The 27,244-nt window shown below is 43.1% G+C and overlaps 1 protein-coding gene across 1 annotated transcript in view; it reads right to left on the bottom strand.

Moving 5' to 3' along the window:
• Nucleotides 1-27,244, bottom strand: part of ABCG1 (ATP binding cassette subfamily G member 1) — a 139,638-nt gene that overhangs the window by 52,246 nt on the left and 60,148 nt on the right. Inside the window, exons 3-7 of the mRNA XM_089691891.1 lie at nt 12,224-12,341; nt 11,937-12,069; nt 10,150-10,200; nt 8,272-8,417; nt 3,777-3,900 (exon numbers count right to left, since the gene is read on the bottom strand). Coding sequence (XP_089548017.1) covers nt 3,777-3,900; nt 8,272-8,417; nt 10,150-10,200; nt 11,937-12,069; nt 12,224-12,341 — 572 coding nt within the window. The remainder of the gene's footprint in view (nt 1-3,776; nt 3,901-8,271; nt 8,418-10,149; nt 10,201-11,936; nt 12,070-12,223; nt 12,342-27,244) is intronic.

Here is a 27,244-nt window from a genome sequence, read left to right as displayed (position 1 = left end):
CCTGTGATCCCCTGCTGAGCTACCGAAGGAGAAAGATTGGCCATAGAGGAGATTAAGTAGCCTTTTGGCCCCTTGAGGGTCAGTGCGGGGAGGTGAGCAGGCACTGCTGCCATTTGAGGATTTGTGTGTGTGTGCGCACTAGAAGTGAAGACCACGTTTTTTCACAAGCTACACCTGCATGGACTTTATTTATTTATATATATGTTATATGTATATACATTTTTGGTATATGCACGTAGAAAAGTTTTTTTATACACTTGTTCACTTTTTGAGTTTGTGATCATTTGTTCACTTAATGAGCACCTTTTTATTTATTTATATTCTTCTGTGAATGAGAAGAAGTTTTTATCGGAGGTATTAGATTATTCATCACTGGTGTGTTTATATTTATTTATATATCTATTTAGCATTTCTCACTGATATATTAAGTATTCAGTTTTGTTTCCAGTTATATACACCATTGGTTGGCATGTTCCAGTGATTTACAAGGAATTATTACACTATAGCACTTATATTCACTGACGGCACCTAATATATGTATTTATTTATTTATTTAATTTAGCGCTTCACTGTTTAAGATATATATTATTGGTTACTGAATGGTTAAGTTTTAAGTGACAGCAGCTGTTTCAGATAGGGATTGTGCCTATATTGAGCGCAGGAGGATACTCTAATACTGTCTTCTAGTATATATATATATATATATATTGAATATGGCCAAAATTATAGTATTTCAAATATATGTCAATATATTTGGGAAGGATATTTTAAAAATATATTTAAAATATATTTTTCTTCCATGTGGGATTGTACATGCTATTATTAAGAAAATAATGAGGGGATGCTTTGTTGATTTGATTTCATTGTATGGTGGTTTTCAAACAATTTTTGTAATAAATGTGTACTTTGTTATAAATTGGTGTTTCTGTGCATGGGGTACCGAGAAAGTCCATTTGCAATATTTTCCTGACAGATTATGCAGCTAAAGCCTGATTTCCCCCCTCCCCAGGGAGTATGCACATCTAAAGGGATGTTGGGGATGTGTTCTTTCATTTAATGCTCATGGAAAAAAAATGATTGGTGGTAAAGAAAGCTAATAGCTGTGAAAGGTGTGCCAAAAGGACGTGAAGATAATGAGGATAACTTAAATCATTCAGACTGGAAATTAAGGTGGGCTCAAGTTAACTGGTGCAGGTTTAAAGGTTTATATTGTGGAGCGGCAAGTTTGCAGGGAATGGAGAATAATCAATTTTAACACAGGAGAGGATTTGCAACAAGCGTGGGAAAAAAAGGTTATAGTTGAGTTCAGCTTTATATATCGGGTGAATGCCAGCAGATTGAATGACCAACGTCTTTGGCAACCCATTGATGAGATCTCTGCACCAGGTTGGCACTCACACAATGCAGTTTTAAAGGCCATACTTCGTTTTCATGCAGGACAGGGTAAGACATACTCAGTTTGCACAGATCACTTCCTCACTGGCTGACTGAGATAGACGTCACTCTGTCACTTGATGAGCGGCAACCTGTCAGCAAGTAAGTGACACCTTGCTCATTTGGCCGGCGGTGTAGTCACCTTTTAAACCGGGCAAGTATTTTCCGGCAATTTTTAGCGATCTTGATGCGGGCGTCACAAAGGGGGACATCATCCTATAAGAAGATACCAATGCTTCGGATGGACCTCATTTTGCTTTGTTATATTTTGGACAATGTAATAGGCATACTAGATTCATCTTTCCCTCAGTTCCTTGCTGCTCCTTTTTGCTGCCAACTCTACAATGACATAGCTATTACTTTAAGGTACGGGGAGCACGTGACTCTTTCCTTCCATGTGACAGTGCTCACTCAGGCACCCGGGGCAGTCACATGGGGATGAAGAGGAGAGTCCTGACCAGGGGCGGACTGACAACTCATGGGGCCCCCGGGCAATAGGGAATCATGGGGCCCCTTTGTCCTTGCCCAAACTCAAAAAAGCCTATGAAAAAGGTACCAGGGGCATCTCATGGGGCCCCCTACTGATCCCGGGTCCTCGGGCAGTGCCTGAGTTTCCAAATGGTCAGTCCGCCCCTGGTCCTGACTTGAAAACCTCTTCCCGTCACTCCTGGTGGCTGAATGGAGCTGTAGAAATGTGAAGGAAAGATAAGTATTTGCTACTGGTTGGACTGATATTAAAGTGAACCTAATGTTTTAAATGTGGGCAAATGACAGATTCTCTTTAAAGTAAGTCTGTGTTCAGTACAACTACAGATGCCTACATGCACATCAGAATTGTCCCAAAGAGCCTTAGGGGACCATTAAATCTGGGACACCATGTTATGCAGATGTAGCACTACCCCCTTAGGAGTCTCTGAAGTTTTGGGTCCCCCTATAGTCCTTCACAGCCAGGCAACACGCATTTTCTTCAGACCTTGCACACAGGAGACCGTAAACAGTCCTTGAGTTTGTTTTTTTGCTCTATTAGGGGGTTGATAACTTTGATGGGGTGGAGGGGTGTATGGGATGCCCAAGGAACAGTAAACTGAGGACAACTCTTTAACAACTATATACATTCCAAAGACAGAAAATTATCTTCTTGGAGAGTTCTCCAGCCTCTCCTAGCGACCACCCCAGATGCCAGATGAATTCTTTAAATCAAACAGTCCTACATGGGGCTAGTCAGGTTTCCCACCCAAATGCCCTTTCCCCTTATCAGGCCCAGGGGATGTAGGACTAGTTCACTCTTCCTCTCCTGTGAGCTTATTGGGTTGGTGGCTGCCTTCAGGCATTCAGGGCTGGCTCCTTCCCTGCTGCACAGGTGGCCCTCTCTCATGGGACTCCCAAGGTTGAGGGATCCTCCTTTCAACTTCAGCAAGGAGGTAGGCCTCTTCCCACTGGGCCCCCTCCCAGGCTCCTGCATCCCAGCCTCTCACTCCATCTTCCACCTGGAACTCTCCTGCTACTGAGCAGGCTCAATCATACTTAAGGGCTGCTCTGGTCCCATGCCAAGCCTCCTACTTGGGGATGCAGATCAGCCTCTCTTCACCCCCACCCACTGAGTTCTAGAGACTTTTCCAGGGGAACGTATCAGGAAACTGATCTGCAGAGCCTTCAGCCCTGACCCAGGTAACCTGGGTGACTCATCCCAGGCTGACTCATCCCTGGCTGCTCTTTCTAAAAACCTATCTAACCTACCCCTGGCGCTACACATATATTGAGAAAATCGAGCTGTAGCCCATCCCCTCCTCAACGTTTTGATCCTTTCATGTGATGGATGGCCTCTGTGACCAATAGCGACTTGTTTCCAGCATTATGGGTGGATCAGAACTTGAATTCATCTGCACAAGTTGAGTTTTGCATAAGAGCGCCAAAGACTCGGACCTGTTGGAATACTGGGGCACACACCTTGGGGTCCATGACTTATGTTAGTAGTTTAGAAGCTCTATTCTTACAGTGGGCTTAATTGAACCAAATAAAACCAAACCTTTTAGGAAAAACATTTCATGCCTTGTATCATTTTCTTGGTTTGGTGGCTGGTGGACCATGTTGGGACTTGACCCAGAAGGCACTGGGTCATCCACGACTGGTTTTATATCACGCTCTTATGGACCTTAAGTTGCCCAAAGAACTATCTGTACTGTGCCAGAACCAATAGTCAGATTCAGGCTTCCCTAAACAATGACATTTGGAATCTCAGTGTCTAAATCCTAATGGTGCATGTGGGGCTATGAGGACAGTTCTTAGTACTGAAACAAAGGCGTGGATAGCTGCCAATGTTGGCTCTCTAGACGAACACGTACCTGGTCAAAGAGCTCGAACAGCTTGGCACTGGGCTGGTGAATGGTGCAGATGATATTCCGTCCACCTTGTGCCAGCGACTTCATTAAAGAGACAACCTGGAAGCAGGAGGAGCTGTCCAGACCACTATCAAAGGGAAGTAAACACAATAGTTTAACAAACTTATAATTATTAAAGTATAGTTAAAGGCCAAGCATTTTTTTTTTTTTTTTTTGGATGGAGAGGAGAGGGATTAGAACCCCTGTCAGTTTTTATTGCTGTCTGTGCCCCGTTTATCCTGTTTACCATTATCATTGAAAGTGAAAGTAAAAGAAAATCCCACATTTTGGGCTGTCCCAAGACAAGTAATAGATGGGAAATCTGCCAATGAGAACATTAGTTCTGGTGACCCAGAGGAATTTCCGTTATTTTCTGGGATTTCCTCTCATTTCCTGTTTGGCTGTGGGACAAGAAGTGAAGGGAAATCTCCCTACTGGGACACAGATGTCAAAAAATAAACTGATAGGGGATATAACCCTCCCTTAACCTCCCTGGCGGTATGAATATTTCAGATTTTTGGTGCTGAAAGCGGTACCATTTTTGCATGGAAATTTGGCATTTTATATTGTAGGCCTGTAATTCTTAGGAATAACTCACTGAAATCTGTCCGAACAAGAGTCTAGTAAACATTCCAGGTATGATAAAACTTGAAACACAAAATCATAAAGTATAATTTAATAAATAATCATAAAAAATAATAATATAATAATAATAAATTTAATTCAATAATATAATCAAACCGAAAACACTGAAATTTGAAATATAGCGCCAGTTCGCACATCACTGAGCAAAGTCGCAAAATCGTTTTCAGTGTCTGATGACAAATTTCCCCACAAATCATTATCACTCAATTCTGCAAGTGGTTCTGATTTACTATCGCTGTTCTCTAGGTGGTCTAAAACCGATTTTGACCTAAAGGGACGCTTTTTGGACGCCATGGACTTTTCTTAGTTTCCAGGCAGAAAGAACAGTAAAAATGCCGGCAGGGCGCAGGACAAAATGTATGTGAAATGGTTTGATACAGTAATGTTTTACTATGTGATTTTAGTGAATGTCACTTTTTGTCATTTTCAAATTTCCCGCCGTTCCGTCCCTGTACGTCCCGACGCTCGCAGGGGATGGAACCCAGAAGACAGATGCCGGCATCTGCCGGATTACATTGCCGGGGACACTGCAGGAGGGACATCGCGGGAGTGCAGGACAAAGGTAAGTGATCGAGGGATCGCAGAGCATCGCTGCAGGGTATTCCCGAGTGTAGCTCCGGGGTTACTGCTTATGGTACTGAAACTTTACCCCGAGCTACACTCAGGAATACCGCCAGGGAGGTTAATATATGCAAAATGAAAGAAAAAAGTTTTGCCTATAGTTCTACTTTCATTATTACTGAAAAAACAATGTTCCTATAATAAAACCGAAAGTGACCTGACGCTATAGTAAGGACATTTGTTTGATACATATGACAAAGGTGGGCATCACAAGGTGACAGCTTTCATTTCAAGATAAATGTGATCCTGCATGCCCCATGACCCCAACATCCAGGCTAGAGCAGTGTGAAAATTGTTAGCTGTATTCAATACTGATTCTTAGACAATCCTTCAACATCCAACAATGCAATGGGCAAACCTACAGAATGGTTCATGCACTGCATTGTGGATGGAGTGCCAGAGCCCCGACTTTGAGTCCAGAGGCTCACAATTCTGTAAGGTTTCAAAAAATTACACCTTCATGCATTTGGGGTAACTGTAATTTTTTATGATTATTATTATTATTATTATTAATAATAATAATAATAATAATAATAATAATAATAAAAAAATCAAAGTTGCAATTTTTTCTAAATGCACTTATCTTAAAGCAAGATAATGTAATTTCAGGGACCCAAAACATATAATAATATTTGAAATAACTTTCACACGTTTTATTGCTATACCACACATTTAAGTTTCTATTGGTAAGGTTAGCCCTTCTCAACCTTTTTAACATGGAGGAACCCTTGAAAATAAAAAAACTTTGCAGGCTTGAGGAACCCCTACTAATAATTTTTATATCTACAGCTCATGGTACAAGGGTCAGGGGGAAGAATTTGCATTACATTTGTGGTCATTGGGAACAACCCCCTTAAAGAATAGCTTAAAAGATCACTGTTGATAGTGGTTATTTATCTGGGAGGCTGGAATTGCCCATTGCTTAAGGAACCCTTGGCAACCTCTGGAGGAATCCTAGGATTCCATGGAACCCTGGTTTAGAAAGGCTGGTGAAGATTGTATGGTATTGTACTGCAATTATTTGGCTACCCAGATTTAATTTAAAGTGACCCTTTCACTAAAGTAAGTTCATACAGCTAAAGAAGAAACTACATACCTCCAGGTGACCTGTGTGGTAAATCTCCAAAGTACTGTTTTTTGGCTGCTGCATGAATATCTACTCCCCCACCGTGTGACGTGGTTCCTCCCACTGACTCATAGCTCACTGCAAGATGTATGAACCTGAAGGAGGAACCATATTGCATGGCAAGGGAGCAAGTTTTCAACACACTATAACTGCACCCAGCTATCCATATGAGGCAAGATCAAACCATTATCTATCGATATCTGACCCTTGGTGATTGCATGGACTGTCACTTGTAAGTGACTTTTTCCATGAATTCTCTTAGCAATTATTTTACAGGGTAGGTTGCCAGGTCTTTCCCCAAACCCTACCATGCAGGAGATCCCACATGGCCAGGGATGAAACTAGGACAATTTAGACAAGAGCCAATTAACCTACCAGCATGTCTTTGGAGTGTGGGAGGAACCTGGAGTACCCAGAGGAAACCCATGCAAACACAGGGAGAACATGCAAACTCTATGCAGGAGGCACCATGGTTGGGAATTGAACCCATGACCCAATTACTGCAAGGCAGAAGTGCTAACCACTAAGCCACTGTGCCACCCCAAACCATTACACCAGTCTGAGAATAAACATTTAGATTTGTATACCTTTTTGCTGACTGACCAAAAACAGTGCTTCTTGAGTTATCTCAATTTGTAGCTCCATGTGATATCTCAAATCCATTGTTCACTGATCTGACCAAAACAAACTGAAATATGATTGGCTGCTATCAGGGGCGGACTGACCATTCGAGCACTCGGGCACTGCCCGAGGGCCTGGGGTCAATAGGGGGCCCCATAAAATGCCCCTGGTATCTGTTATAGGCTTTGTTGGGTGTGTTTTGAGTGTGGGAAAGGACACAGGGGCCCCATGAGTTGTCAGTCCGCCCCTGGCTGCTATACTTTGCACTGCCCTCAGTTACATATCAAAGAAGTTGCACAAAGAGAGCCAGACCAACATAAGACCAAAAAAAGTTTAATCACTCATCAGATGACTGGGTACAACAGCTGTGTTTCGGGGTCAGAACATGCCTCTTCATCAAGACTCAGATATTAAATATTTACTTAAAAGTACTCAAAGTATCAAAAGGAGTTGATTGAATTGACATAAAATGAGTTTGGATAACATAATGTTCAAGATAAAAAGGTAAAATGTATATTGGACACTGACCTTCAATGGTTTGGACCCTACAAACCCTCTGGCTGTTGTATTCAATCATTTAAAAATATTAAAGTTATCTTGGATTCCTTTTGGTCTGGTGCTCTTTAGGAAACTTCTTACTTCACTTTAGGGGCACCATCCAGGGGCACCCTGTTTGGCAAGAGGGCCATTGTGCCTTCTGAAACTAAATTGATTTGACAGTTATGGGTCACTATGTTTTTTGGGTTTTTTTGCCACGTGGATTATTAAATTTCAATTTTAAACTACTACAATAAGGGCAATTTTTTGTTGGCTCCCTGGTGAGCTAACATCCGTTCTAGAGCCCAAGTCTCAAGACACAAAAGTTGTAACATGTGACACCAACCCAGAGGATGACGTACGTTCCGCTGTAAGCTGCCCAGTACCCTGTCCATTACCAAGAGGGAGACGACTGTTTGGCTGCCCAATATCCAGAGGAAGGAGAGTCCGTTAAGACAGCCCAGCTCATCCATCCCATCCCATGAGGGGGACCTCTGGTTTATTTATTATATGCGTATCGAAAGATACGCATCTGGTGAGTGCGTATTTTTACTATATATCACCAAACCACTGGATCGTGAAGTCACTAGCAACTCCTGTATTAATCACGAACTGTCACCATTCTACTTATATTAATTTATTAGTTTTTATTATTATTTTATTATATTATTTATATGGATATACTTTTACTGGACTGGAGCATGTAATACTATTTATAATATGATTTTATCTTCTTATTGATATAGCATTATTGAACTGGAGCATATACATTTTAGTGCTGCACTTTTTTATACGTAAAGTTATGGGTCACTAATCACCATTGGTCCAAGGGTCTCTCTGAGATTTCTGTGGACTCATTGGCTTTCTCTGGATTTCTCACAAATCTATCATGAGATACAAGCAACGTACCTGGTGGGTTCATCAAAGAACATAACAGGGGGATTGTTCACTAATTCCAGAGCAATGGCCAGCCGTTTCCTCTGACCCCCAGAGAGACAGCCCGTCCTGGTGTTAGCGCAGGACAGCAAGCCCAGAGCTGTCAGGATCTCCTTCACCTGAGACGACACCATAATTCATGAAAATGTTAAACACTACTCAGTTATTTTACAGAAATATGGCCTCAGAGCTAAACTTCTAAGAGAAATACAGAGGCTTTCATTGCTCACCTACTCCTGAACACGCCCGTTGGCTTCAATACTTTCTGAATCATTGACCAGAGGCAAACTTGTATTTTAAAAAGTAAGAGTGAAGTTAAAATTTCTGATCTTGTTCTTGGCAAGTGCTTAAAGTGTTACTAAGCCCACAACAGTAAAATCAGTCTGTATATACTGGAAAGCATGCTTTCTATACTCACTGTGAAAAGGGATTACTCCTCCGCATTGTGTAAAAAGACTGTTTGATCCTGTCTTCTCTGATAATCCCCTTCTTCTACTGTCCCCAATCCATCTGCTGATAGTACAGAGCTCAAGGAGTCACTCTGCACATGCTCAGCTTAGTGTGTATTGCTAGAGAGGTTTTTTTTTTTCTTTGGGAGGGTGCATGTGATCAGCACAGAGCCAATCAGTGCTGTCCAGGAGGGTCAAGGGTCATGCAGCCTTATTGGAAAACTCCTCCTAAAAGCTTTAACCAGTGCTCAGATGGACACTGATGGAAGCCACAAGACTGCAATATACTGCTGATGAAAAAAGGTATTTAGCAGTTTTAATTAATACAATAATTGCATGTTCATATAGTGTGTACTGTGGGAGACCAGATATAGTGAATGCAGGGTCCTGGGTTTTGTGACACTTTAAGTGTTTGGATTAGCATAAAAGGCAGACAACTGGAATTTTCAGTAGGAGAGGTCAACAATGATGGACTACGTATTTCTCTCAGTACAGGTTTCCTTTAAAATAGTGTACTTGTAAATTAAAAAAAAACAGGAATTACAAAGACCTGTAACTTGCCATAGCGCCCCTAGCACAACACCCCTTGTATGCATCACCTTCTCATCTCCTCTCATCTAATGCCCTTCTCATACTCTCCTTGCCATTTGCTGTGGCTTCTTCCTCTAACCCTCATATGATAAAACACAAGGCCCTTGGGCAGAATATGGCCCGCCAGACCATTTCATATGGTCTTCGCACCTCCCCTGCAGCTGTAGCACCCCCCTGTCTCCGCCCTCACCTTGTCTCAGCTGCAAAGAGGAGGACAGAACTCCTCCTACAGATCCTGCACCTCCCTGTGCAGCCTCAGCACCCCCTTATCTCCATCACCCCTGGTCTCAGCATTCAGCAGACTCTGGCCCTTTGGGGGCAGCCACAATGCTGATGCAGCCCAGGGTGAAGTTGAGTCTGACACCCATGCTCTAAGCGCTATGCCACTACAGGACGCAGCAGTGACATAGGTGTGGGAGGATGAAACCATGGCATGCAGTGGGGGACACAGAAGAGAGGTGAGTATTATGGTTCTTCTCTTGTATGGTACTGTAAGTCTGATTTAAAAAAAATAAAAAATTACCCCTGCTATTTCTCCTGCTATCCCATACCTGTGAATAGAGGCTGCTGTAAACTATACATTGCTTCCTCTAACTAGCAATCCCTAGATAGCAGCTGTGAAAACTCTCTCTAAAAATCAATTTTACTTAGATGTGCAAAGCTACCTGCATACAATGACACCATCCCTCCTTCCCCGATTGATTGACAATTCACTGTCATAGCATAGTACAGTAGGCTGTCTCTTTGCTGCAATATGAATATCAATCCACATTGTTCTAATAGTGCACAGCATCTATTACAAGTCACTTACCATTTCTCTTCTGCCTTCATCTTTCTCTTGGAGCTTCAAGTGGGCAGAGACCTAGGATAAAGAACAGGGATTATTACTAATATTATCAGGTGAAAGCAAGTAGTAAAATCTTCAAACACAGTGGATGTGATCAATTCAGTAAGAGCTATAAAACTGACTGCAGCCAGAAACCAGGGAAAACCTCACAGGGTCCCTGGAAGTGTACATATTCTCTCTTCATGCAGCATTAAAACAAAGGTCTGTATCTAATTGGTGACTGTAGGAAACATTTTATAGGATTACTCCAGAACAGACTTTCTCATCTTTTTATCCCAGAGGAACCCTAAAATAATTTTTAGATCTCAGAGAACCGCTGGTAGGATTAGTCGATTGGGTTAATTGAGAAAATGGCCCTTACATTGGTGGTGGTAAGTGGGAAGAGTGCTGCCCGTATAGCGGTGGCCAGAACACCCTTACAGTCATGCTGCTGGCTCTGGCTGCATGGGACCTAGAACTATAAGAGCACCATCAGAGGAGGTTAGTTAGCCACATCTCAAAGAACCCTGGCCAACCCTAGAGAAATCCTAGGGTTCTATTGAACACTGGTTGAAAATGGCTGCTGCAGACAATTCTTTTTTTTTTTCAATTTTGGACAGAGTGGGGAACAGCAACTGTTTTTGCCAAGTTTCATTTCTACTTTTGTGGAGATTTGACCTTACTTGTCCTGTGATACCAGGACAACAAATGGCCAGCATGCCTGTCACCAGGACAGGAATCAAAGATGAAGTGGGGGTGAGGTGCTAAATATGGACACTCCACCAATAGAAAAGAAGTCTTTTGTGGAGCAAAATGGCTTGGATTTGGCAGCTCTTGGCAATATGGGAGCAACTCAAAAATCGGGATCAAGCAAATTAAGTAGTTGATATATACATAGCTGAATCAGAAAGAGAGTCCAACAATGACTTATTGGTAGTAAGTGACTACGGAAGAGACAAATATCCAACGTGTTTTGGGGTCCATAGAGCTCCCTTTCCTGCAATGGTTTAGGGACTCAGAAATAGTACAGTAACCAAGGTTTGATTGCTTACTATGTGAAGAGTCATATATGACCAGTGTCAGTGAACCATGAAATCAATCAGCATGAATTGTTTTTTTGGTGCCTTTCTGGTGCAACTGTACCAGGGGCGGACTGACCATTTAGAAACTCGGGCACTGCTCGAGGGCCCAGGGTCAGTAGGGGGCCCCATGAGATGCCCCTGGTACCTTTTTCATAGGCTTTTTTGAGTTTGGGCAAGGACACAGGGGACACACTATTGCCCGGGGGCCCCATGAGTTGTCAGTCCGCCCCTGAACTGTACACCGGGATAGGAAGGCACAGCTAGCAATAGGAGTTTTATCATTAGTTTTACTCTTCCAGACTTTACTACAAATATTTTTTGTTTTGCCTATGTTTCCTATTGGTGAAATTTCTTATCACTTCCTGGCTAAACAGGAAGTGGGGGGAAATCTCCCCAGTAGGCAAACAAATAGCAATTAAAAACTTGGGCTTCAAACTGGAAATGTTTTCTTGAGGCTTTCCCAGACAACAAAAAGCCTGCAGTGGGCTGTCTGAGAATGACTCTCCTGCATTACAAGAAGATGTTCCCAGGTCATTGGCCTAGAAGAAAAGAGACAATGTGATGGACTGGTGCACCACAACAATGTCTGAATAATGAGTGCAGCTTCTGGTTGGAGAGGTTGTGCTCCATAAATACTTATTTTTCAATTAAGACCAAAGTGTACCTTTAAAGAACCATTCATGAACTTACCATCATGGCCTCCTGCACTGTGAGGTGGGGTAGCAGCATGTCATCCTGCATGATGTAACAGGACACTTTGCGAAATGTGCGCAAGTCCCGTGGCTGTCCATTAATTAGAACCTCCCCCTTCATTCCTGTTTCTCTGCAATAGGACGGAAAAAATATTCTTTATTATAGAAGCAGTATTCAGATTTTAGTTCTAAAAGTTGTAACAATTAGGTTGAAGACCAGCAACTTTAAAGGTGTTTGGATGGTGCTAAGTGTTTACAGACATCAGAGTATTTATTCAAACTGACCTGTATCCTGCCAGGATATTCATTAAGGTCGACTTCCCCGCCCCCGAGGGGCCCATTATGGCAGCCAGCTCTCCACAGCTGAACCTTCCTGAGATCCCCTTGAGCAAAGTTTTGTACCCTGTTATAATAAAAAGAAAATGAATTTCAGTTTTTGCTGTAACCAAATCATAAGAGCAGAGCCATTTCATTGATGAAATCCGACGTGTTTGTAGATACATAATGAACAATAAATGACTGCTGATAACTCCCGGGATTGGCAAACATTTTATTTCTGTTTGTTAATCGTAGAGATGGTAAGCTTCAATATGGAAAAATAATAGACATGTACATACAGCAAAACAAAATGTAGTGATTGTAATAACAGCTGCTATTAAAGAGAGAGGAAATTGAGTTCTGTTTTTATTTATGAGGAAATATGGGGAATCTCAACTCTGATGGATTAACCGTTTAAAGCAAACCCGTCTCAAGCCAAAGAAAATAAAAATGTGTATTAGGTTACATTTGGTGCCTTTGTTGGCTAGTAGTGCTGATGGCCCTACCTCATTGTCTTCTGCCTCCCCAAGTTCACACATTTTAGAATTTTGAGAGTTGGTGTGCTTTTGAATCATATGTTGGGGCGCATTCTATTATGTCTACATGCATTGAAAATAGAAAGGTTCACTTTAGCCCTCTGCTGCCGGTGGCATCCATCTAGGGGGCCATGATGCCGAAGGCAGATAGGAAGGGCTCCCATTCATTAGTTCACTGGCTGCACAGTGATGCCATTATCTGGTGGCCCATGCCGCAGAGCATCAGTGGTTGTTATAGTGCAGGCAGCCGCCAGCATCCTAGCAACCAACAATGAGAAGGGGGGTTGTCAAAACTGAAAGGAACACCACAGGGCTCCTAAGTGTAGCATTAAAAAGACTTTCTTGATAAAAAGACAATAAACAACTCAAAAGTGGTAAAATATGGTGCTTGTCATAAGCACATCCCAATACTGATACCATTCGGATGGATGGCAGATCACTTTGCTCCAAGAAACAGCTTCGTCACCGCTGGCCAGCTATAAGAAACCAGGAAGCAGGCTCAGAACCAGGAAGCAGGCTCAGAACCAGGAAGCCAGGGAATTCAGTGGTATGCAGGCCAGACCAGAAGTGATGTCAGAAATTTCTGGAGGGCAAAATGGGCATGGCTATGCATCTCAGAGCCACCCAGGCCCCTTTTTCAAGCCTATGGGACCTATCGTGAAGGGGGCTATTTATATTTACCCAAAACTATCATACTCAATGTTCCTAGGGTGACATACCGTATGAACTACTACTGGGAGTGGTGTCACAATAAGGCATTACATGGAAGGCAACAACAAATATCAGCCAGAACATGCGAGTAATGAATCATTTAAAAACAATGAAGATAAAAATATAAATATAAAAATAAGATGTATGGTTAGCTGCTCCTTAGGATCACATCCTAAATAGAGGGTAGGAGACAGCTATACAAATTGTGAGCACAATTTAACCATTTCAGCCTCTGCAACGTACCTGTACGTTGCCAGGGTGAAGTTGTAATACGGGATAATGCTACAGGCATCATCCCAGTATAATATTTTTGGCCTGCCATGGGCTTTAATGTAAAAGTGATCCTTACAGGTAATTAGCTGCTGGATCGCTTTTACAGGCCGTGGAAGAGGGGCCCCATTTCCGCCGCCTTCCTGGGTTCTTCTGTCCCACCGGGGGGAGCCCAGGGCTGAAGAAGGTGGTTCCGCCAGCTGACCATAAAGATGACCAAGGACTGGAACATCCCCAATCATCTCTATGGTCTAAGAAACTGGAAGCAATGAGTATTTTATCACTTTTGGTTTTACTCCGGATTACTGGCTTGTGAAGGCATCTGATCAAACCAATCTTTGTTTGGTCAGGTGCTTTTAAGGGCAGTGGAGAGATCTGGGCTCCAATAGACCCCAGATCTCTCCATAAACAGGATTTCTCTCAAGGTGTTTGGATGGTGCTGTTTCTCTTTCTCTCTCTCTCTTCCTTTCTCTCTCTTTCTTTCTTTCTTTCTTTCTTTCTTCTCCTTCTCCTTTCCCTCCTCCCCTCCTCATCCTCACTCCCGCCCCCCCCCCCCAATTTTATTAAGCCCTCAAATATACACTGACGCTCTATGGTGTCAGCTGTTGGATATTCTTGCTCCCCCATGAGGAAATTTTTTGTGATGGGCTAGTTTGTTTATTTGTTTTTATCCCTTTTGCTTCTACAATGGTCCCCTGCAAAGGACCCCATTGTTTTACCTGTACCTTGTCATGACTACTAAATAAAAACGTTATTGTACCAGAAAAATAACCAAATGGACAATGGTTGTCAAAAATGGCTGTCTCAGTTGGAACTACCCCCGTGACAGCTCTGGGGCACAGTGAAATGGCTGATAGGAAGGCATAGTACAAGGATGACTGCTCATTCACCATCCAATCACAGACTGGGTCAGTCCTTGACTATACTGTATTGCTTAAACTGCAATGGAGAAAAATGAGGTCAGACATTGGCAGTGCCAGGGGCGGACTGACCATTTGGAAACTCGGGCACTGCCCGAGGGCCTGGGGTCAGTAGGGGGCCCCATGAGATGCCCCTGGTATCTTTTTCATAGACTTTTTTGAGTTTGGGCAAGGACACAGGGGCCCCATGATCCCCTATTGCCCGGGGGCCCCATGAGTTGTCAGTCTGCCCCTGGGCAGTGCTATCTAATATGAAAACTTACTATATTAACAATGTAACATTTTTATGGCAGGTTCCCACTTCTAGATGTCAGATATGAATTCAGCCATTTCCCTTTCCTTCCACTTTAAGGCTTAGCGGCTCTTTAATCGCTCTCTGCCAGCTCGGCTCTGCAACACAAACACTTTCCGAGGGAGAATTTGTTCTTAATCCTTTGCCTGACCTCAAATTACAACAAGATACATTCACTTCTCCTCTCTTCTTCAAATCCCATTCTGACTTTGAGCCGAACGCGGTGAAGACGCGGAGACAGACGCGACCTCAGATTAATTAAATAAAACAAATTTCCATTGATGACAATAATGTGTCTGTCCATTGGTGGATGATATACTGGACCCATTGTGCCCAGAACAGAGGAAGCTATGTATTTGTATCCTTATGCAGCCCTATGCGTGTTGTCACAGACGAGCAGTCCGCAGTCTACCGCCGCACAGAAATTGTAAAACCGATATAATGAATGATAGGCTCATCGTATAATTTCTTCCCGTCTGGAGGAATCAACGTTTCCATTCATTGCTTATGAGAATGTCACACGGGGCAAGTATCTGGATAACATTCTCAGAATTCTGTCCCATGTCCTTATAATGAAAGGTGAGAAGGATTATACCCTCTGCTGGGAGAGATTCGCCCTCTTCATAGCTTTTGATAGCTGTTGTCACTTGAAGAAAGTGATGGTTGTCAGAGGAACAGGACTAGAGGAGAAATCTCCCAACGTGGACACAACAGTCAAACACAGTATGGGGGGCCTAAAGTGTAACCCCTACCATCACCAAAGGGTCGCACATAAAATTCAGTGAAAATTCAGTGTCAGAGACAGCAGACACACAATAGGATATGATTAAAAACTAAGGGCAGGATACAGAGGATGACCAGAGACTGCTGACATGGAAAAGGAAATGATCAGAGACTGCAGACATGATACATGAGATGGTCAGAGACTGCAGACATGATAAAAGAGATGGTCAGAGACTTCAGGCATAATGCAAAAGATGGTCAGAGACTGCAGACATGATACAAGAGATGGTCAGAGACTGCAGACATGATACAAGAGATGGTCAGAGACTGCAGACATGATACAGGAGATGGTCAGAGACTGCAGACATAATACAAGAGATGGTCAGAGACTGCAGACATGATAAAAGAGATGGTCAGAGACTTCAGGCATAATGCAAAAGATGGTCAGAGACTGCAGACATGATACAAGAGATGGTCAGAGACTGCAGATATGATACATGAGATGGTCAGAGACTGCAGACATGATACAAGAGATGGTCAGAGACTTCAGGCATAATGCAAGAGATGGTCAGAGACTGTAGACATGATACAAGAGATGGTCAGAGACTGCAGATATGATACAAGAGATGGTCAGAGACTGCAGACACGATACAGGAGATGATCAAAGACTGCAGACATGATACATAAAATGGTAAGAGACTGCAGACATGATACAGGAGATGGTCAGAGACTGCAGATATGAAAGAAGAGATGGTCAAATATTGCAGACATAATGCGAGAGATGGTCAGAGACTGCAGATAAAATACAAGAGGTTGTCAGAGACTGCAGACAAAACACAAGAGATGGTCAAAGACTGCAGACAAGATACAGGAGATGGTCACAGCCTGCAGACATGATACAAGAGATGGCTAGAGACTGCAGACATGATACAAGAGATGGTCAGAGACTGCAAACATGATACAAGAGATGGTAAGAGACTGCAGACATGATACACGAGATGGTCAGAGACTGCAGACATGATACAAGAGATGGCTAGAGCAGCGTTTTTCAACCACTGTGCCGCGGCACACTAGTGTGCCGTGAGATATTGTCTGGTGTGCCGTGGGAAAAATTCCAATTTCATCTGTAACATGTGGCTTCGGCTCACAAATAGACCAATCATTAGAATCTAATGATTCAGTGGTCGGCAAGCCGCGGCTCGCGAGCCACATGCGGCTCTTTACCCAGTCTAATGCGGCTCTTCTGTGTGCCGGGCGCCTGCTCCCCTCCCTCCTCTCGGTCGGCCGCTCCCCTGCCTCCTCTCGGTTGGCAGCCCCAAAAGTCCGCGCGGACCTTTTAATCCGGCTTGCGGATGTGGCTGTCAGGATGTGTGTAGGCGGGGCAGCGTGCCGAACGTGAGGGGAGGGGAGCTAGGCTCCTCTCACAGTCCGCCCTGAAGACCCGAACGGCGCGGGAAGACAGCGAGAGGAACGCAAAAGGTAAGTGAATTGACACGGGGGACTTGGCTTACTAGAAGGGGGGGGGGGGAATAGTACTGTGGGGGATGAAATACTATATGAGGGATGAATTACTTTATGAGGGATGAAATACTATATGGGGGGATGAAATACTATATGGGGGATGAATTACTATATCAGGGATGAATTACTATATGAGGGATGAAATACTATATGGGGGGATGAAATACTATATGGGGGGATGAAATACTATATGGGGGGATGAATTACTATATGAGGGATGAAATACTATATGGGGGGATGAAATACTATATGAGGGATGAAATACTATATGGGGGATGAATTACTATATGAGGGATGAATTACTGTATGAGGGATGAAATACTATATGGGGGGATGAAATACTATATGAGGGATGAAATACTATATGAGGGGATGAAATACTATATGGGGGGATGAAATACTATATGGGGGATGAAATACTATATGAGGGATGAAATACTATATGAGGGATGAAATACTATATGAGGGATGAATTACTATATGAGGGATGAAATACTATATGGGGGGATGAAATACTATATGGGGGGATGAAATACTATATGGGGGGATGAAATACTATATGAGGGATGAATTACTATGGGGGATGAATTACTATATGGAGGATGAATTACTATATGGGGGATTAATTACTATGCTTACTATGGGGGAATATTACTATACTTACTATGGATGACACATACACATCATTCATCTACTCTTGGTCCGGCCCCCGGGTCCAATTATAAAATACTTTATTATTTCATAATAAAGTAATTATAAAATAATTTCTTTGTGTTTGATTCCTATTCAAGAGAATTACTTTATATATAGTCAATATAGGCACAGAGGTAAATTTTTTTAACATTTTCTAATGGTGGTGTGCCTCGTGATTTTTTTCATGAAAAAAGTGTGCCTTTGCACAAAAAAGGTTGAAAAACACTGGGCTAGAGACTGCAGACATGGTACAAGAGATGGTCAGAGACTGCAAACATGATACAAGAGATGGTAAGAGACTGCAGACATGATACAAGAGATGGTCAGAGACTGCAGACATGATACACCAGATGGTCAGAGACTGCAGACATGATACAACAGATGGCCAGAGAATGCAAACATGATACAGGAGATGATCAATGACTGCAGACATTCTATAAGAGATGGTCAGAGACTGCAGGCATGATTCAAGAGATAGATCAGGAGCGTTGTAGAAACTGTGAATGGCCCTAAGGCATGATAGATTGGCCAATACTCAATGGGGTAGGTGTGGAGGGCTTTTCTTCTTTTCTTTTTTTTTAATTGGAGACTCCTAAGTCAGTATTTGTGCGTGGGGTTCATTTACTAAAGAATGAGACTGAGTTTGCTTTTAAAGTGAATGTTCACCTTGCAAAGTGATTTTTTACTTATATATGAATTAAGTTGCGCTGACTTCAATCATCCAAATATCTTCTATACCCAGAACTGCAAGGCTTAAATATTTTTTAAAGTACAACTAAAGGCAAAACTGTTTTTTTTTTGCCATTTGTGTCCCATTGGGGCTCTTTATCTTCACTTCCTGTCCCATAGGCACAACAGGAATCCCTGCTAGTCACCAGAACTAGTGCCCCCATTGGAAAATGACCCCTCTATTCCTGTTCTGGGGACAACCCAAAATTTGGGATTTTACTCTTACTTTCAATGATAATGGAATGGTAAACAGGACAAATAGAGAGAGGGTGAATCTCCCGTACGGGGACACAGAGAGCAAAAAAACTGACAGGGGGTTCTAATCCCTCTGCACTCTATGCAAAATGAAAAAAGTTTTGCCTTTAGTTATACTTTCAATACTGTTCTGTTCTGACACCAGGGTCCCTTTAAGCAAAGACACTTTACTTCTTTGATGTGTGTAGTCTTCAGCTCATTAATAAAAAGCTTATAGCTGCTTAATTATACACAGTCTGCCATCTACCTTCTCCATAAAGTCTTGGACATGAATGCGTTTTAGCGTGATAGAGAGATTGTTTAATTTATTGACATCAAAGATCAAAGCACTATGCGGTTACACTCCAGCACTAAGGCCTCATTCTCTATGTTTCCATTATGCTTTTATATAAATCAATATTAACATGCCCAGCGCCGCTGTTATTGTGTATGCCTGCCCCGTATCGATCAAGCAGATACTATGTAGGTCACTGATCTTTGCCGGCCTGTCCATTACACAGTCAGTTCACGACGGCCCAGCTGGCAAGTTACGTCAGGACAAAAGCGGAGTCCTTACCATAAACTTTTATTAAAGGGAAAATACTCTGTGGGTCTGATGTGGAAATATCAGAATCTCATTGGTTAGGAAAGGGAAAATGATTCAACTCAATAGCCAATATGATGCATATATTGCTTATATTACTTATCAAGTTTTATTTAAGTTTATTTCTAGCCAAATTGTCCGCTTTACTTTTAAAGGGGAATTCTTCTTTAGCTAAATATATATATATATATATATATATATATATATATATTTAGTTTAGTTTACTTAGAACATAAAAAAATTAAATATATAAAAAAGTAAGAAATAATCATTAAAGGGAAATTCCTCTTTAGTTAAAAAAAAAATAAATAAATATAAATATATATATATATATATGTATATATATATATATATATATATATATATATATATATATATATATATATTTATTTAGTTTAGTTTATTTAGAACATGTAAAAATTAAAAATATGAAAAAGTAAGAAATAATCATACAGTGTGCAAGGTCACAAAACATCTAGTTACAAGAGGATACAAACAGCTAAAGACAATTTTTTTAGTTTACATATCTGAACAGGAGTGGGAAGAAGTACACACTTTTAAATCCCACCCCTTCTTCATAATTAATAAACTATTCAAAGTCCTATCACTATAAAATTATACAATAATGAATAATTCAAATATAATATATAAATTGCCAAAAATCTTGCTTTACAATCATACATACAGACAAACACACACTCTCCCTCTCTGTGTGTATATATATAGTATATATACACATATTGTTGTGTGTGTGTATATATATATATATATATATATATATATATATATATATACACACACACACATATTGTATATATATATATATATATATATTTATATACACAATATGTGTGTCTAACCTATATATATATATTTATATACACAATATGTGTGTCTAACCCATATATATATATATATATATATATATATATATATATATAGGTTAGACAAAAAATGGAAACACCACATGATTTGCAGGTGTAAAAGTGACATGTTTAGCGTTGAAAGCAGAAGTGATGTAGCGCTCCTTTGCTTCCACTGTGTGATGAGACACCTAGATAGCAGGTGGGAAGCCTCACTTTTGTCATTCACTGCGTGCGCTGCTAGTAACACCGAGTCATATCAGAGCTTACTGAGCTTCAAAGAGGGCAAATTGTTGGTGCTGCTTAGCAGGTGCCTCTGTAACTGAAGCTGCCAATTTATTTGCCATGTCACGAGGTACAGTGCCAAAGGTTATGAGGACATATACAATTTCTGGGAAAATGTCATCTGATAAGCATAAGCGCGGTTGACATGATCAACTGACTGACACAGGCAAAAGGACATTGCGCGGGATTGTGACCCGTAATAGGAAACCAACTGCTTCAAAAGTGACTGCAGAGCTCAGTCTCAGTCTTCACGAGACTCAGTCTTTGCGGGACTGAGACTGAGTTCTGCAAAAAAGTAAGAATTAGAACATTAAGACTGCTTTCACACTGCTTCATTTCAAAAAATGCATAAAAGAATGCATAGGCCCATGTGAATGAAGCCTTATCCATCCTGTCCTTCTGCCCCACTGCCGCTACCTCCCTTGCATTTGCTGGCCATTCCTGGCTGTCAAAGTGACATCCAGGGATTGCTTTATATATAATACAGAAGCTATTACAGCAGCTGCCATAGAAAAACAGACCTTCAGGCACTGTGTTTAAAAACATTGTTCAAACAGGAGATAGAGTGATACAAAGTAACATAGTGAGCTTTGTCAGCTGACTTACTTCTAGACTTGCAACTTGAAAGGGAGCAGTAACACACAACCATGGTATGGTGCTGCAAAGCTGGAAGCAGAGTCTGAATTTGTAACGAGCAAATATGGCTATCCACCCAATATACATCCCAATGTAATTAATAATTATTAAAAAATAATAATAATAATTAAAAATAAATAAATAATAATAAATATATATATATATATATATATATACAGTATATATATATATATATATATATATATATATATATATATATATATATATATATTTTGATCATAAAAAGCTGTCCAGATCATTTCTATATCATGAACAATTCTTTCAGAAAGGATGCAGACACGAGACAAATTCTAGGGGAGATGCAAGGGATTATGGGTAGAGAAACAGAAAAGAGCCTGAGGCGTATTCACTGCAGACTGTCACACTTTTTAATGAGTTCTGCTTTTTATTGTACTGTTGGCCAAAAGGGAGACGGAATGAAACTTTTTACCGAAAAAAAAAACGTGAATTTTCTCCTCCTAGGATAAGGACGTTTGTAAAACACAAAATTCCAGCCAGATGAATCAGGTTATTGAATATAACCCTCATATCTTTTCCTAGTGATTCCCTCTACAATCATCAGGGGCCCCGCCAGCTCACACCTTCTTTTGTTTTGCCTTTAAGCTCTCGCTGCCCGCATTCCGCTTATGTGTGGCAGCAAAGAGGGTGGTTTAACTCCAGCACAAATGTGTCTATGGGTGGCAGACAGGGACGGACTGACAACTCATGGGCCCCCGAGCAATAGTGGATCATGGGGCCCCTGTGTCCTTGCCCACACTCAAAAAAGCCTATAAAAAGGTAGCAGGGGCATTTCATGGGGCCCCCTACTGACCCCGGGCCCTTGGGCAGTACCCGAGTGCTAAAATGGTCAGTCCGCCCCTGGTGGCAGAACTTTCTGTGCTGAGAGCGTGCTCAATGGAAACTCCCAGCACAGTCACCGAGCTGCCACAGACAGCTCTATCTTAGCTATTAATCAGTAGCTGGCGGGACCTGCTAACAATCATGGGACCACTCTGAGAGCCAATCACAGTAGTCACATGATTGACGATCCTTAACAACCCCCATGGTGTAAAGATCCTGTTAAAAGGATGATAGGGCTGGCCGGGAAGGGGTTAAAGAACCTATTTTGAGAGAATTGTGCCAGCCATTGCTTACCAGCTTCTGAAAATTCTTGTGGCCCGGCTGTCTTTAGCCTCAATAATTTCTGAATAGCTGACCCAGAACAAGCATGCGGCAAGTAAAGTCAGGACTCCTTTTATGTACAGTTGCTCCAGGTTTGTAATTCAATACTAAAAATGCTGGATTTAGCTGACAGCCAGGCAACTAGCATTTTCTGTCATCCGTAATCCGTAATAGAAGCCTAAACACTTCCCTTAGTGTAGTTTGTCTTTAAATGATCTTTCAGCATGAGGATGCTCCAACCTCTGTTTGTAGGAAGTTATATCCAACAAGGCACATCAGCCTCCATTGATGATGGAGAGAGGAACCAGGAGGAGCTAAGCTGATTAGTCACTGCTGGGAGGGGGGAGCAGGGGGAGCTCAGCTGCTGTGTTACTGCTGGGTAGGGGATACAGGGGGATCTAAGCTGCTGAATCACTGATGGGAAGGGGTAGTAAGGAGAGCTGAGAAGATGATAAAACCATGGAAAACTACATTTCATGTTTGTGGTGCCATTGATTGTCATTGGCACTCCAAACACGGTAGACAGATACACATTTTGTCACACCAAAAAAATGCATGACAAAAGAGATGCATGAGCTTCTTTGCTGTATAGTATGTAGTGTGTATGGCAGCCGTTTGAAATGAATGGGCTGCCCTATACATGCAGTTGATAAAAAAAAAAAATGCAAAAACACAAATATGCTCGATGTTTGGTGTTACATGTCATGTTGTGAATGGTATCTCACTGTTGGGAGTAGGAACAATAGGGATCTAGAAGGAGGGCATCACGTCTGGCAGAGGGGAGCAAGGGAAACTGAACTGCTGAATCATCACTGAGAGTGGGAAAGAGGGAGAGCTGAGCTGCTGAGACACTGCTGGGAGAGGAAAGCGAGGGGAGCTGAGCTGCTGAAACACTGCTGGGAGAGGAAAGCAGGGGAGCTGAGCTGCTGAGACACTGCTGGGAGAGGAAAGAGAGGGAGCTGAGCTACTGAGACACTGCTGGGGGATGAAAGCGAGAGAGCTGAGCTGCTTAGTCACTGCTGGGAGAGGAAAGCGGGAGAGCTGAGCTGCTGAGACACTGCTGGGAAAGGAAAGAGAGGGAGCTGAGCTGCTAAGACACTGCTGGGAGAGGAAAGTGGGAGAGCTGAGCTGCTGAGACACTGCTGGGAGAGGAAAGCGAGGGAGCTGAGCTGCTGAGACACTGCTGGAGAGGAAAGCAGGGGAGCTGAGCTGCTGAGACACTGCTGGGAGAGGAAAGCAGGGGAGCTGAGCTGCTGAGACACTGTTGGGAGAGGAGAGCGAGGGAGCTGAGCTGCTGAGACACTGCTGGGAGAGGGAGCTGAGCTGCTGAGACACTGCTGGGAGAGGAAAGGGAGGGAGCTGAGCTGCTGAGACACTGCTGGGAGAGGAAATAGAGGGAGCTGAGCTGCTGAGACACTGCTGGGAGAGGAAAGAGAGGGAGCTGAGCTGCTGAGACACTGCTGGGAGAGGAAAGCGGGGGAGCTGAGCTGCTGAGACACTGTTGGGAGAGGAAAGCAAGGGAGCTGAACTGCTGTGACACTGCTGGGAAAGGAAAGCGGGAGAGCTGAGCTGCTGAGATACTGCTGGGAGAGGAAAGCAGGGGAGCTGAGCTACTGATTAACTGCTTGGAGAGTGAAGCGGGGATCTGAGCCTCTGAGTCATTGCTGTGAGGGGGAAGCGGGGGAGATGAGCTTCTGAGTCACTGCTGGGAGAGGAAAGCAGGGGAGCTGAGCTGCTAAGTCACTGCTGGGAGAGGAAAGCAGGGGAGTTGAGCTACTGATTAACTGCTTGGAGAGTGAAGCAGGGATCTGAGCCTCTGAGTCATTGCTGTGAGGGGGAAGCGGGGGAGATGAGCTTCTGAGTCACTGCTGTGAGAGGGAAGTGGGGGAGCTGAGCTGCTGAATGAATGCCGGAAGAGGGAAGCTGGGGAGCTGAGCTGCTGAGTCACTGCTGTGAGAGGGAAGCGGGGAAGCTGAGCTGCTGAGTCAATTCCGGGAGAGAGCAGCTGGGGAGCTGAGCTTCAGAGTCAATGCCAGGAGAGGGAAGTGGGGGAGCTGAACTGCTAAGTAAGTGCCAAGATATGTAAGTAGGGGGAACTGAGATGCTGAGAGAAACAATAGAAGGACTTCAGTGGTTCTTTTGTCAACATTGAGGATTAATTGCTCCACAGCGCCTGCATCTACAGAGGACCAAAAAACTGACGGGGTTTTAACCATTGCCCACACAATAGAAAACTAAAAATGTTTTGTTCTTAGGTATACATTAATATCAAGACATTAGAATGTTGTGCTTTGAAATTATACATCTTCTGCTCCTAATTCTGTACTAAAATACAGTTACTTGTTCGTGTGCTCTATAGCCTCCAGTTATGAATAGCTAGTTATAATCTTTTTAAAGTAGATGTAAATTCTAAATGATTGACATATAGTTTTCTAAAGCACTGTATATCATAGCCAATCACCATTTAAATGAAATGACATTTTGCCTTATTTTCAATCAAAGCTGCTGATCTCCTGCAGCCTCTTCTCAGCCTCTTCCTGTCTGCATGCACTCTAGCGAAGGCTGTATGGCATTTCTCAGGGCTGATTTCCTGATGGTGACACCTAGGACCATGCCTGAGTACTGTTGAAATAGCCACTTCTAGTCTCCATTAAAGGTCCATGTGACAGAAGTGACAACGCAGGAGCACAATTGGAAGAAAGGGATAGAGCATTGTCACCCTATAACAGGAATTGCCTCAACAAGGCAGAATTAGCAGATATTATTTTAATAATAGCTGCAGATGAAAAAAGAAATACTTGAAATGACACTAACTATGGGTGCACTGGTACCATTTTTTTTACCAGTGAGTATGAGTACCGATACTTTCAGTCAAGTACTCCCCGGCACTGATTACCAATACCTTTGCGGCTTCACCAGTGGGGAGATTAGAAATCCCCATGGCTGTTTCTTCTCTCCTTGCAGTGCTGACAGTATGGGCTAGACAGCTTCTGGCCAATTAGAATCCCTATAGTCTGTACTGTCAGCACTGCAAGGAGAGGAGATAAAGCCGCAGGGATTTCAAATCCCCCCACTGGTGAAGCAGCTTTTCATTGTCTGACAGCGGGGGATTAGCAATTTGGTACAGCCGGACAGGGATGGATGGGGCCCAGTGGATGGCTAGAACTGCTGGAGGCTGGGGGGAGAGCCGATAGAAGCTGGGTGGGGGGGGGGAGAGCCATGGGAGAGGCAGGAGGAGCCCAAGCCGCAGCCGCAGCCGCAGCCGCAGCCGCTGCTGTCCACAGTGGGGTGGAAAGCCATGGCTGGTGCATGGAGGTTTCCCGCACCGATCATGTGTGAACTCAGGCTTAAAGTCTCTATGACAAGCCTGGGTTCACACTGGAGCAATAGGGGAAACCACATGCGATTTGCACAGGAATGGCACAGCATTTGTTTTCAAATCTCATGCGATTCTTTGCAGTGCAGTTTGAGCCCATTCAGTTTGTATCGGGAGCATTTGCACAAGTATGAGTACTTGTGCAAATACTTGGTATCGGTATCAGTGCAACCCTAACACTAGCACATTAAAGCTTACAGATGGCAAAAAACTTTGAAAACACATCAGATCTCAATGGGGAAAAATCTCATGCTGGATATCTATACTGATGTGGACTGGGTAATGTGTTAGGACCGTAAGGATGCCCCCATGAACATTATCAATTCAAAGTCACCCTGAAAATCAAAGTGAAAAAGTGCAGCAGGCTAGCCCATTTTGCTGACGTTTCATTGCAGCAACTCAAAATGTTCCTCCGTAGTTTGTATGGCCCCCACGTGCTTGTATGCATGCCTGACAATGTCGGGGCATGCTCCTAATGAGATGATGGATGGTGTCCTGGGGTATTCCCTCTCAGATCTGGACCAGGGCATCACTGAGCTCCCGGACAGTCTGAAGTGCAACCTGGCATCGTCAGATGGACCGAAACATGATATCCCAGAGGTGTTCTATTGGATTTAGGTCAGGCGAGCGTGGGGACCATTCAATGGTATCAATTCCTTCATTCTTCAGGAACTGCCTGCATACTGTCGCCACATGAGACCGGGTGTGGTGATGCAACAGGAGGAACCCAGGACCCACTGCACCAGCATAGGGTCTGACAATGGGTCCAAGGATTTCATCCCGATACCTAATGGCAGTCAGGGTGCCATTGTCTAACCTGTAGAGGTCTGTGCGTCCCTCCATGGATATGCCTCCCCTGACCATCACTGACCCACCACCAAAACGGTCATGCTGAATGATGTTACAGGCATCATAACGTTCTCCACGGCTTCTCGAGACCCTTTCACGTCTGTCACATGTGCTCAGGGTGAACCTGCTCTCATCTGTGAAAAGCACCGGGCGCCAATGGTGGACCTGACAATTCTGGTGTTAAATTGCAAATGCCAGTTGAGCTCTATGGTGCCGGGCAGTGAGCACAGGGCCCACTAGAGGACATCGGGCCCTCAGGCCACCCTCATGAAGTCTGTTTCTGATTGTTTGGCCAGAGACACTCACACCAGTGGCCTGCTGGAGGTAATTTTGCAGGGCTCTGGCAGGGCTCATCCTGTTCCTTTTTCCACAAAGGAGCAGATACTGGTCCTGCTGATGGGTTAAGGACCTTCTACAGCCCTGTCCATCTCTCCTAGAGTAACTGCCTGTCTCCTGGAATCTCCTCCATGCTCTTGAGACCTTCTGGCAATGGCACGTATTGATGTGCCATCCTGGAGGAGTTGGACTGCCTGTGCAACCTCTGTAGGGTCCAGGTATCGCCTC

The sequence above is a fragment of the Staurois parvus genome, unplaced genomic scaffold, assembly GCF_062004578.1.
Source record: "Staurois parvus isolate SC_StPar_1 unplaced genomic scaffold, SC_StPar_1.0 ptg000574l, whole genome shotgun sequence".
Classification (NCBI taxonomy): domain Eukaryota; kingdom Metazoa; phylum Chordata; class Amphibia; order Anura; family Ranidae; genus Staurois; species Staurois parvus.
This window is presented reverse-complemented; position numbering and strand designations above follow the sequence as displayed.